Source organism: Notothenia rossii, assembly GCF_949606895.1.
Source record: "Notothenia rossii genome assembly, chromosome: 3".
Taxonomy (NCBI): Eukaryota; Metazoa; Chordata; class Actinopteri; order Perciformes; family Nototheniidae; genus Notothenia; species Notothenia rossii.
Window position 1 is genome coordinate 62,210,787 of NC_136901.1, and position 13,315 is coordinate 62,224,101.

General features: G+C 43.0%; 1 protein-coding gene across 2 annotated transcripts in view; it reads right to left on the minus strand.

Moving 5' to 3' along the window:
* LOC307032491 (uncharacterized protein) overlaps nt 1-13,315 on the minus strand; it is a 68,822-nt gene that overhangs the window by 15,653 nt on the left and 39,854 nt on the right. Inside the window, exon 4 of one of the 2 annotated variants that reach the window (XM_079670483.1) lies at nt 7,037-7,117. The exons of the other annotated variant lie outside the window; for it this stretch is intronic. Coding sequence (XP_079526609.1) covers nt 7,037-7,117 — 81 coding nt within the window. The remainder of the gene's footprint in view (nt 1-7,036; nt 7,118-13,315) is intronic. 2 annotated transcript variants of the gene reach the window in all.

Below are 13,315 nucleotides of genomic sequence, written 5' to 3' on the forward strand. Positions count from 1 at the left end.
TGCTTGATCTTCGGAGTCTAAAGGGCACAACAACGGGTAAGGACATTTTTGAAGCCGTGTCAGGTGCAATTAACAAGATGCAACTTAAATGGGACAAGCTGTGTGGAGTTGCAACGGAAGGGGCTCCCGCTATGACAGGCGAGCGCAAAGGAATGGCATCTATGGTGTGCGCCAAGGTGCGAGAGAGTGGAGGCGAGGCTGTAAAATTGCACTGTATCATCCACCAAGAAGCTCTCTGTGCCAAGACAGTCCAGCTTGGCGATGTGATGACCACAGTTGTGAAAACTGTCAACATAATTCGAGCACGAGGGCTCTACCACAGAGAATTTCAAGCTTTCCTATCTGATGTCGATGCTGAATACGGGGACGTACTCTATCATTGTGATGTGCGCTGGCTTAGTCGCGGCTCCGTGCTGAAGCGGTTTTATTCCCTGAGATCAGAAATTGACCAGTTTTTGAAAGAGAAGGACCGACCTCTTCATGAACTGAGTGATCCTCTATGGTTGGCAGACCTGGCCTTTCTAGTTGATCTTACTGGTCATCTTAACTCACTGAACAAGAGCCTACAAGGCAAAGATAAGCTTGTACCACAACTTTATGCACACATGAAAGCATTCTGTGCGAAGCTTCGTCTTTTTGAGACACAACTAAGCAACTTCAACCTTGCGCACTTCCCTACGCTGTCCGAAATCAAATGTGCTCATCCAAAGGCCGACCTCTCTGCTAAAAAGGGGAAATACAGGACTGTCTCAGAAAATTAGAATATTGTGATAAAGTTCTTTATTTTCTGTAATGCAATTAAAAAAACAAAAATGTCATACATTCTGGATTCATTACAAATCAACTGAAATATTGCAAGCCTTTTATTATTTTAATATTGTTGATTATGGCATACAGCTTAAGAAAACTCAAATATCCTATCTCTAAATATTAGAATATCATGAAAAAGTATACTAGTAGGGTGTTCAACGAATCACTTGAATCGTCTAATTAACTCGAAACACCTGCAAGGGTTTCCTGAGCCTTGAAAAACACTCAGCTTGGTTCAGTAAACTAAATCACAAGTATGGGGAAGACTGCTGATCTGACTGCTGTCCAGAGGACCGTCATTGACACCCTCCATCAGGAGGGTAAGACACAAAAAGAAATTTCTCAAAGAGCAAGCTGTTCACAGAGTGCAGTTTCAAAGCACATCCACAAAAAGTCTGTTGGAAGGGGGAAATGTGGCAGGAAACGCTGCACAACCAAGAGAGATGACCGCAGCCTTAACAGCATTGTGAAGAAGAGTCGCTTCCAGAATTTGGGGGAGCTTCAAAGACAGTGGACTGAAGCTGGAGTCCAGGTATCAAAAGTCACTGTTCACAGACGTGTCCGGGAAATGGGCTACAATAGCCGTATTCCCATGGTCAAGCCACTTCTGAACTCAAGACAACGGAAGAGGCGTCTGACTTGGGCTAAGGAAAAGAAGCACTGGACAGTTGCACAGTGGTCCAAAGTCCTCTTTTCAGACGAAAGCAAGTTTTGTATTTCATTTGGAAGTCAAGGCGCCAGAGTCTGGAGAAAGGCTGGAGAGGAGCAAAATCCAAGTTGCTTGAAATCCAGTGTGAAGTTCCCACAGTCAGCGATGGTTTGGGGAGCCATGTCAGCTGCTGGTGTTGGTCCACTGTGTTTCATCAAGCCCAGAGTAAATGCAGCTGTGTACCAAGAGATTTTAGAGCACTACATGCTTCCGTCTGCTGAAAAGCTCTATGGAGATGAGGAATTCATTTTCCAGCATGATCTGGCACCTGCCCACAGTGCCAAAACCACCAGTAACTGGTGTACTGACCATGGCATTACTGTCCTCGATTGGCCTGCAAATTCCCCTGACCTGAACCCCATAGAGAATATGTGGGGTATTGTGAAGAAGAAGCTGAAAGACACCAGACCCAACAATGCTAATGAGCTAAAGGCCGCTATTGAAGCATCCTGGGCATCCATAACACCTCAGCAATGCCACAGGCTGATTGCCTCCATGCCACGCCGCATTGATGCAGTAATCCGTGCAAAAGGATTCCCAACCAAGTACTGAGTGCATTAATGGACATTTTCAAATGTTTGATTGTGTTTTGCTGTTATAAATCTTTTTTTTTTACTTGGTCTGAGGAACTATTCTAATTTTTTGAGATAGGATTTTTGAGTTTTCTTAAGCTGTATGCCATAATCAGCAATATTAAAATAATAAAAGGCTTGCAATATTTCAGTTGATTTGTAATGAATCCAGAATGTATGACATTTTTGTTTTTTTAATTGCATTACAGAAAATAAAGAACTTTATCACAATATTCTAATTTTCTGAGACAGTCCTGTATGTGTCTGTGATCACAACTCTTATGACAGAATTCAATCAGCGCTTCCAAGATTTTTCTCTCATTGAGAAAGAAATCAAGCTGTTCTCAACTCCCTTCCTGATGGATGCAGAAGAAGTGGAAGAGAGTCTGTAATTAGAACTCATCGAAATGCAGCGTGATGATTCTCTGAAGAATCAACATCAGCTCCTCTCCCTACCCGACTTCTACCAGAGCTTGGAAAAGGCCAAGTTTCCTCTGATGCGACGCCACGCAAAAAGAATGACGAGTCTGTTTGGCACAACATACATATGCGAGCAAACATTTTCTCTGTTAACTCTGAACAAAAGCAGATTGAGAACCAAAATGACTGACAGCCATCTCTGTGATATCCTTCGCATCTCAACCACCAAACTTACTCCTGACCTGCCAGCCATCCTTCAGTCCAGAGCGCAGCATCACTGCTCCCATTAAGTGCAACGGTGTTCCCATTTTAGGTGAGTTAAAATATATTACACAGTATTCATGTGTTCAAAAGCCCAATTACTTAATAAATTCAGTCAATTAAAGTTGATAACATTTTTCTAAAAAACGTTAGCTGATGTGTTAACAACCGCAATAAATTATTTGCATAACTAGGTTAAATAAAGCCTACCCTTTCCCTTGTCCTGTTATTTTTCCCTCTTTATACAGGGCTGTGAAGGGGGTCCCCATCCTGACAAAGAAGCAATCTGAGGCTGCAGTTTTGAGAATGAGCTGCCAACCCTTTTTGTAAAAAAAAATAAAACCCATACATAGAAAGATGTGATGTATAAAGTTTTTTCTTTAAGTATAATAAATTATCAAGAATAATTTACCTACATTTGATTGATTTTATTTGAAAATAGATAAATGAATACCCATACATAGAAAGATGTGATGTATAAAGTGTTTTCTTTAAGTATAATAAATTATCAAGAATGATTTACCTACATTTGATTGATTGATTTTTATTACTGTTAATACACTAGAGGTGAGGCGATATACCTTAACTTTAGTGAGTGGCCCAACCTTTCGCATATTTTTCTGTATATGGCCCTCAGTGAAAAAAGTTTGGATACCCCTGCCCTAAGGGTTTTGCATTTAGGATGCTCTCAACTTCAGTAAGAACTGTCATGAGCACTTCACCACTCACCTTTTCAGAGCCAATGGTAGTGTACAGAGCAGTCTTGATGGAGTGAATTTCTCGAAGTGTGGTGCTGCTGGTGGGTTAAAGCGAAAACTTACACGTTGCTTCGCCAGTTGCTGCTGGAGTTCTGGACACATATTGGCGAATGCTTCCCTGAGCTCTCTTTCTCTACCTTTGAAATTGGTTCCATTGTCGTAGTAGACTTCTGATGGCCTTCCGCGTCTGGCAATGAACCTTCTGAAGGCCATTAAAAAGGAGTCTGTATCGACAGAGGTAAGTAGATCAATGTGAACTGCCTTTGTGGTGAGGCACTTGAACACAATACCCCACCGCTTCTCATTGCGTCGTCATCCATGCCAGTTGAGTAAAAGGCAGGTAGGTCAGCCATTAGTTGGGAAGCAGGTTTTCCTTTCCATCTACGGCATTCGGTACAGCTGTGCTGGTGCCGCCTAACAGCCTCTCGTCCACGCAGGATCCATACTGTACGGCGAAGCTCGGCGAACACTCTCTCAGGTCCAGGGTGACAGAGAAGAGCATCAACATGTTGAATGAGAAGCTTGGTGTACGAATGGCTGGGGTTAAGTACAACTGGGTGCATAACTGTCGGATCAAGGTCCTCTGCCTGCCGGAGTCTGCCTCCAACTCTGATAAGTTTGCAGTCTATGTCATACTGAGCCGCGAGGCATAGGAGACGACTGCTAGAAGGGATAGGCTTGCCAGACTTTAGTAAAGGGTATTCTTCTGTGAAGCTGTCCAGCTGAACTTGTTTAAGAACATTCTGCTCCGCCCTGGTGTACATCTCTGCTGTAAGAGAGTCAGTTGACGATAAGTCACCAAGCCTGGCCTCCCCGTGAAGTTCCTTGGCTTTGGCCTCCACTAGATCACTCCAAGTACGGAACAGTGTGACATCTGGAGTCGATGCCCTTGTTTGGGAGATGGCCATAGCACATATGGCAAAACGCTTTAACTCTGTAACCTCCTGCAGTTGATCTGTGGTGTTTGACTACGGGTAGGAAGGCCACTCGTCTGGAGGCAGGAGTAGAAATGCTCTGGCTCCACCTGTTTGGGTTTGCCCTGGCTCCACCTGTTTGGGTTTGCTAGCTCTCTTAGCGTCTTTCCTCTGGTAATGTAATCGGCTGGGTTACTGGCTGAGTCCACGTATCGCCAGGCTTTACAGTCTGTGATTTCTTGGATTTCTGAGATCCTGGTTCAGACGAAGACTTTTTGAAGTGGCAGGATGTGGATTGAAGCCAGTTGAGTACTGTAGTTGAATCGGACCAAAGGATGACTTCCTCCACCTTGAGTGTCAACTCGGCCTGAAGTAGCCTCTTCAGCTGGGCGCCAGTGAGAGCTGCGCCCCAGTTCTAGCCGAGGGATAGAGAGCTGCTTTGTTGGTGCTACACGTGACCTGGCCATGATGAAAGATACTTGTACCTCTCCATGGGGATTTACTGATCGTAAGTAGGCCACGGAGCCGTAGGCTTGCTCTGAAGCATCACAAAAGATGTGTACTTCTCTTAGCACCTCTTGTCTGTCCATGTTCTCTCAACCTTGGAGTGACCTTCAATAGCGCTTTTAAATTTGATAAGCAGGTCAGCACCGTAGTCAAGACCTGCTTTTTTAAAATACGACTATTGGCCAAGACCAAGTCGTTGCTGCTGATAGTGCCCAAGACCAGGCTCAAAACCCGAGGGCACCGAGCCTTCTCAGCAACTGGCCCTAGGCTCTGGAACACTCTGCCCCTCCTGACATTTCCCTGTGTGTGATTTTTTTTTTTTGCTGTTGTATTTGTTGTAAAGTGTTTTTATTGTAAAATGTTATTATTGTATGTACAGCACTTTGGCTCGACCAAAAATCGTTTTAAAAATGTGCACACCACCCTGTCAGAGAGCAGACGTGCGTCCCTGCTTCGGGCGGTTTGCAGGCTGCGACAGGAGAAAACAGTGACAGCTTTGACTATCATGCAGACTCTGGGTCTCATGGCGGCTGCTCACGTTGTGGTCCCACTCTGGTTACTGCATATGCGCCGCCTGCAGAGGTGGTTCTCCAGCCTGCGTTTAGATCCCAAGAGGCACAAACGACGTCTGGTGACCAGCCCCCCCTCAGTGGAGGGCAACCTCCGGTTCTGGGGGTCCCCGGATCACCTCCGGAGGGGGACTCCACTGGGACGGGTGACCTCCTACATCACAGTGTTCACGGACGCATCCAGAACAGGATGGAGAGGGACCTGCCTGAAGAGAGCTTTCGGTGGGCGCTGGTCTCTAACAGAAACACGGCACAGCAACCTCCTAGAGCTACGGGCAGTAGTGTTGGTCCTCCAGCATTTCAAGCCCATAATTTAGGGGAGACATGTACTGGTCAGGAGCAACAACAGCACCACAGTGGCTTATATCAACAGGCAGGGCGGAGTCCGCTCCGCCGCGTTGTTGACCACAGCGGAGAAACTGTGGTTATGGGCTTCAGAGGCGGTGTTATCTCTGAGAGCCCTCCACATCCCGGGACTGGAGAACAGGGGGGCCGACCTCATGTTGAGGGGCGGCCCCCTGCCAGGCGAGTGGGAGCTTCACCCAGAGGTGGTGAAGCAGATCTGGGCCCAGTTCGGGAGAGCAGAGGTGGACTTGTTCGCCAGCCGGCACAACAGCCACTGTGCCCTGTGGTTCTCCATGGCTCTGAGCGACGATCCGCCCTTGGGGGTGGACACGTTCACACACGAGCCATGGCCAAGAAAGCTGCTCCACGCCTTTCCACCGCTGTGTCTCCCTCTCCTGGGGAGAGTGAGGCAAGAACGTCTGTCAGTCATCCTAGTGGCTCCGGATCGCGTCGGGGCGCCGTGTTACTCAGAGATGACACAGATGAAGGTGGGCCTTTTTGCTATCCTGGCTCCCAAATGGTGGAAGGAGCTTCCCATTGATATCATGACAGCAGAGAGACTACTTTTATCTGTCGCAGACTCAAGACCCAGCTGTTACGCATATTCATTTGTGAATAATAAATACAATAAGAGTTAAACTTATGTAGCAGCGCTAACATGATATGATATTGCTTGTCTGAAATCAATATGTCAGCACTGCTCTTGTTGTTCTTAGTTTGAATCTTTATGGTTTATTGTATTTATTATTATTTGGATAAAAGCGCCATCTAAATGCTTAGTGTTATTTAATGAATGCTATTATATTCCATTTGACTTGTTTGATTTGCTGTATAATTTCTAGTATATATTCACATAAATGTACGCCTTTAAAACCATGATTTGTCAATAAATGAAAAACTATACTGCACTTCTTAAGTAGTCAACTCATAAAACCAGCAAAACATCAGGTCAAATCACTTCAAGCCCTGAATTGTAGCTCGCTGCCGAAGAGTCAGGTGTTACAGTGGTTATATCAATGTGAGAAACCCGACCCTGAATTATAACAGCTAGTGAAGGCTAGGGCTGATGCTTGATGGTTGACAACACACACTCCAGTCTTCAGTAGTATGGTGAGACAAATGTAGCAGGAGTGCAGAGTAGATGATTTTGGATTGAGGGCTTGATTCTAACCTTTGAACCCCTCTCTCCCCTCCAGTGGCTCCGGGGCCTTCCTCTCAGGATGTTTGATGTGTGATAGCCGCCGGCAGGGATCTGAGAAGAGAACGGATACTCGGGGTAAAGAGAATCAAACACATTCCATGAAGAAACAGAGCGCCAGTGTCACTCGGCCTCCACTCATTATCCGCTACATTTCATCTGTGACACAGGACATGCCATTAAAGCTCCTTCCCTCCAATTGTGAGAGACTTTCCAGTAAGCGCGAATCGGAAAACACAGAAAATAATGTTTTGCTGTTTGTCTATTCCCTAAAGGCAGAGCAATATAGGAACACTGAGAGGGGGAGAAAGCGTGGGAGGCAGTGGAGCATTCACTTCTCTCATTTCGTAGTGTGTGCGCCTGCTGGTGAAAAAACAGAATCAGATCCCTCCCACAGTCCCTACACCCTCCGCTGCTTTAGGGAAAAGGGCTGTCAGAAACAAAGCTTGAAGGTGTGAGGGCTGGCATGGTGGGGTAATGATTAGAATGAGTAAGGGGCGGAGGGGGTGTGTGTGTCATTAATCTGGGGTTAACTCGTTAAGAAAAGGCTTTAAATTGAAAGTGGCGAAGCAACCGACATAACTTAAGAGTTACAAATCACTACAACACGCTCTAGTCATCCTGACAGACTGCTGCTCCCCAATGCACGCACGCACGCACGCACGCACGCACGCACGCACGCACGCACGCACGCACGCACGCACGCACACACACACACACACACACACACACACACACACACACACACACACACACACACACACACACACACACACACACACACACACACACACACACACACGATCCAGCTAATTAGTCTGCACACATGCAGTTTGTGTTAATGACATCTGCAGATATTTTCACCTTTCAATGTAAAGTGTGGGTGTTTGCGCTGTACACATCTCTGCCGTCACTGTCACTTTTCTGCTTCACAGTGTGTTTGTTCGTTGATGTCCCAAATGTTCCCCTGCGGCAGGGTTTCTAAGTTTGCCATTTCCCCTGGCTGACAGAGGGTGTAAGTGTGAGAGTGTTATTCCCTCAATGTGTGTGTGTATGCCGTGGAGCCAAGTGAGCATGGCATCCAACTCAGAGGAGGTGGGTTTCCTGAAAGTCAGCGTTCTCACAGTCGTAAAACCCCCCCTGTCCCCACCAGGTCAGGCCATAAAACATAGTATCAACATACGACTGCATTAACACATTCCTTACGGGAGATTAGAAGCAGGGATGGTCATAAATGTCAACACACAGAATAAGGTTAAATATCTTATGAGTAAGACAGAAATATTCCCTTACAGTGCTAAATTTACTGCAGGAAACAAACGTTGTGTGAAGTTGTCCTGCCTTGGGAACGTTTATCGTTTTTCCAGTTTAGATTTAACCACGCCCGCTTTTGCATGAATGCAACTCTGCACCAATGTGTCATGGGTGCAGAGAACGAGCCGGTCCCATGTTAACCGGGCTGAAGTAATATCCAACCCGGTATCACGGCAAGACGTGAACATGTGACGATTTACCATGCTGGGAGACATGAAGATGTCACGATTTCGTCCCTTCAAATGTGACAGTTACACGGTATTGTTAACCCATGTTAACCAGTGGAGAAATAACCGGAAATGCCAAGCAAATGCTACACTGGCGGTCGGTTGTTATTGTCAATATTAATATAATAATGATTTATTTTGTAATAGTCACACTCAATTACGCCAATTTTCTTGTTGCCCCAGCTGGTCGACACCTCTTTTAGCAGAAACAAAGGCTACATTAATGTATTAAATCAATGTTAATCCATGCGTGTGGATGTGGAATTAAGGGACGTGACATTCTGCGATTGCGTTGCCAGACAACAGCTTCGGTTCATGTTCATTTAAAAACTCTTCAACTACAACCGTAGTTATATTTAAAAACATGTTAGAAGGCCTCACAAAATACTTTAATGCAAATTAAAATGTAAATGTGAAGGAATGTGTGTATAACAAAATACATCCGTCATAAACAAAACCGGAAACAGACAGAAATTCCTCAGCTCGATATTTGGATGGTTTATGTGAAGTGAAATCTGAAAACGTTTTTTAAAAATAAAATAATACTTTATTCGGAATGTGCTTGCTTTTCTCTTTGAAAGTCATCACATAACGGCATTGTAATACATGGTTCGGCTGCATTAAATATTACATATCTGCCGTAGTTCTCTATTTATAGAGCCCTGCTGAGAAGACTTCTAGACAAACAGGAGAACTGGCGTCAAAACTGAAAACGTGACGTGGATCATAAATATATAAGCAATTAAACAGCATCTTACATTTCTTAATACGTCTCCTTGCAGTATCAACACTAATTCCGCTGACTTTTATATTTGATCCAATTGGTAGATAGTCTGTATTTACACCATAACGGTGCAGAGCTGATAGAAAGGGACACCTTAATTTAAACATTAAAGAATACTTTAGGTTAAGGTCTTCTTTTGAATAAGAAAAAAGCTTTGGGGGTATAGAAGAAGAATATGGAGGGATGAAACCCTCTTTAATGGTCACACATGCAGAGCACGCAGCACACACAGTGACATTTGTATCTACAGATAAATATTAAGCCTGACAAGTACTTAACGTCTAATATATTGCTTCCTGCAATGTTAACTATGTTTAAGCATTTATTTTAACTGATATTATACGTATGTATTATACTCTTATAAGATGTATGTAGATAATATAAGAAATGTGCAGAATGACAGTTTGATGGTGGAGGTATACACACATATTGATAGGTGTCTTGTAATGCACTGTTGAGGAACCTGCGACCCAAGTTTTTCATTCATTGCATAACTACACCGTAGTTGTGTATAATATGATATGTCAATAAACCTTAGCTTAGAACATCTTGAAATCTTGAAAGGGATGTGCAAAATAGTCATTATATACAGTATTTAATTAACTATTAGTAGAGAATAACCAGTAATGAATATACTTTATAGGGATCCTATTAATATCTAATAATAAAATAATAAAATTCAATAACGTGCTTCAACCACCAGGTGTCAGTTTATATCAGCTCTGCACCGTTATGGTGTAAATACAGCCTATCTACCAATTGGATCAAATATAAAAGTCAGCCGAATTAGTGTTGATACTGCGAGGAGACGTATTGTTTGAAAAGAAATGTAAGATGTTGTTTAATTGCTTATATATTTATGATCCACGTCACGTTTTCAGTTTTGGCGGCAGTTCTCCTGTTTGTCTAGAAGTCTTCTCATCAGGGCTCTATAAATAGAGAACTATGGCAGATATGTAATATTTAATGCAGCCGAACCATGTATTACAATGCCGTTATGTGATGACTTTCAAAGAGAAAAGCAAGCACACTCGGAATAAAGTATTATTTTATTTTTAAAAAACGTTTTCAGATTTCACAGCACATAAACACCAAATCCCAGCATGCATTGCGGCTAAACCATCCAATCATCGAGCTGAGGATCTTGCCTACTGTCTTCCCAAATCTTTTGATTGGATTGTTATGAAATGTGTTATAGACATGTAGCTTTTCCGCGTGAAGAGTTTCACTACTTTTTGCGATCCTCTGACTTCCATCAAGCATCATCACATCAAAATGACATGCTTAACACTGCAAAACTATTCAGACCCCGTCGAAGCTCAGTGGTACTGTTTGCATAGTGCTAATTTGCGTATGTGAAAATGCATATTTGCTGAACTAAGATGGTGAACATGGTAAACATTATGATGTAAACATCAACATGCTAACAGTCTTTGTGGGCCTGTAAGCAGGCTGCCATTTGCATTTAGCTCAGAGCAATGTGGAGCTGAATATAAAGCCATGATTAACAACAATATTCACACACTCAGAATATTTCTCAAAAGGTTAAACTGGTCCTTTTAAAGTATATTTCAGTCATTGTAATCTGTGAAAAGGGTTTTAAAGTACAGCACATTGAACAAATCAATGCTTAGTGTCAAAGTCAGAAAATGACCTCCTGAAGTGTCCTCATCCAGAAGTGGTACAGTTAGCCTTAGCTACCCCCTCAGCCAGTCACTGTCACACTGAACAAGCCTGAGCACTGCAGGAGATAATGGACCTGTCGTGTTTTAATCCTCTTGTATCGGCCCAGCTCGTTTTGGAATAAAAAAAAGTACCAGGTACTATCCACAACCTTGCCACATCAAATAAGAGAAAGTGAAGTTGAGACTAGACTGTCCCGAATACCGAATTTTTCGGGCTCCGGATATTCGGTAGTAATCAGCAGCCAGTTGACAGGAAGTTGTTGTCACAACGTGACGGAGATTAACGGAGAAAAGTAATATCTACATATAAAGACGGAGAAAGTAAACGATAATGTTTAGTGTTAGCACCCCCCGAAGAGGCACAAGCTCTTACGTTGATATTGGAGATTTCAATACATTCAATTTGAAAAAAAAACGGGAAAAAAACGAAAAAACAAACAAAACGAAAATCCGAATAACGAAATTGAAACCCGAATAATACTCCAACGAACGAATATTCGGATATTCGTGTACAGCCCTAGTTGAGACAGGGGTCTTCTTTTTTTTCTGAATACCAGGTTAGCACGGCCATGAAGACCGATCTCATTTCACTTTGAAGTGTGATGTCTCTGCCCTCCCAGAACTGGTAAGAAACGGTTGCTGCCAATGGTTTGTTTAACACACTGAATCTAATTCTGATAATGTATCTTAAGACTCCAAAGATTAACTAATTGAAAGGACATTATGATAGCATGTACACGTGTGTAGAAATTGCAGGTCTGTATTTAATTACTACAGGCTATGTTGTTCGATGGTTATTAAAGAAAAGGCAACAAGCCCTCCTGCGAAAAGTAATGATTCTTTTAGTATTCTGTTTGTCTCCAACTTGTAGCAAGCTACTTTGAAGAATGCCCACGCTCAGAGAGGAGCGATCCATCCATCACAGTCAAGAGGAAATGGATCACATCTGCTGCAGGAGAGAGAATGTAATAGTTTACCAAAGAATGCTGCAATTATTTATACATTTCTATTTTTAGGTTTGTATTAGGTTTGAATATATGTGACTTTTCCAGCAGTCTATGACTTATAGAAAGAAGCTACAGTCCCCCAATCATCCGTTCTTTAGTTGTCAAACTGTGTCTTTTTAAACTGTGCTTTTTGGCTTGATGAACATCAGAATCCAAATTCAGAATTCCTTTATTTGTCCCGCAGTGGGGACATTTACGGTATTACAACAGCAAGAGTATAGTGCGGAATAATTAAAAAGAGTAGACTTACATATACGATTAAAAACTAGGCACATGTTTTAATAATAAAAACACAATAAGTAAAACAAACAACAAATAACAGATAAGTACACCATGGTAAAAAAAAAAAAAGTAGCAGTATATTTAAAAATAATCACCATATCAAAATATAGAAGTAGCTGGTGATGTTTACGGATGAAAAATGATTGCACGAGGGTATATTGCACACAGTTGTATATATATAATCTATGAACTAATAGTAATGTGTGTGTTATCAAGTTATAACTTGATGGAAAACTATTTCCAGGAGAACATGGACTCCTACACTTGATGAACTGACATTAGTTCATGCATGAACATGTGGCACTGGCAGTAAGAAGTGGTGTCTTAGTCTTAAGTTTTGTTGTTGTGTGCGTGGGGGTCTACCAGGGGCCGTGGTGGTTGCTCTCTCTCTCTCTCTCTCTCTCTCTCTCTCTCTCTCTCTCTCTCTCTCTCTCTGTGTGTGTGAGACACCGCGCAGCAGCCTGTCGCTGAAGGAGCTGCACAGTGCGGGGTGTCATGGAGGGTTCAAGGCTTTTATTTGTTATAGGTTAATAGCTACAGTTTAGTTATGTCGATGAAAATCTTAGGTCCCAGGCTCCTCAAACAGTGCAACACAATAAAACTGAAAAAATAGTGCAAGTAAATACAAAACAAATTAGTGAAATTGTGCAATAAGAGTCTATATATAAGTGATTGAATATGATATATTAGATCAATAATTTCTAAGTTGCAGCCAGATGAATGTTTATGGATGTTCATTACAGAGTTCAGGTGTTTAACAGTCTTATGGCCTGTGAGTCTGGTGGTTTTAGTCCTGATGCTGCGGTTCCACCTGCCAGACAACAGCAGACAGAACAGTTTGTGGCTGGGGTGCTGGGCTCCGTCCTGGTGATGTGCTGTGCAATTTTCACCAACCTCTGTTAAGGTTGAGGGCGGTGCAGCTGCTGAACCAGGCTTTGATGCAGCCAGTCGGG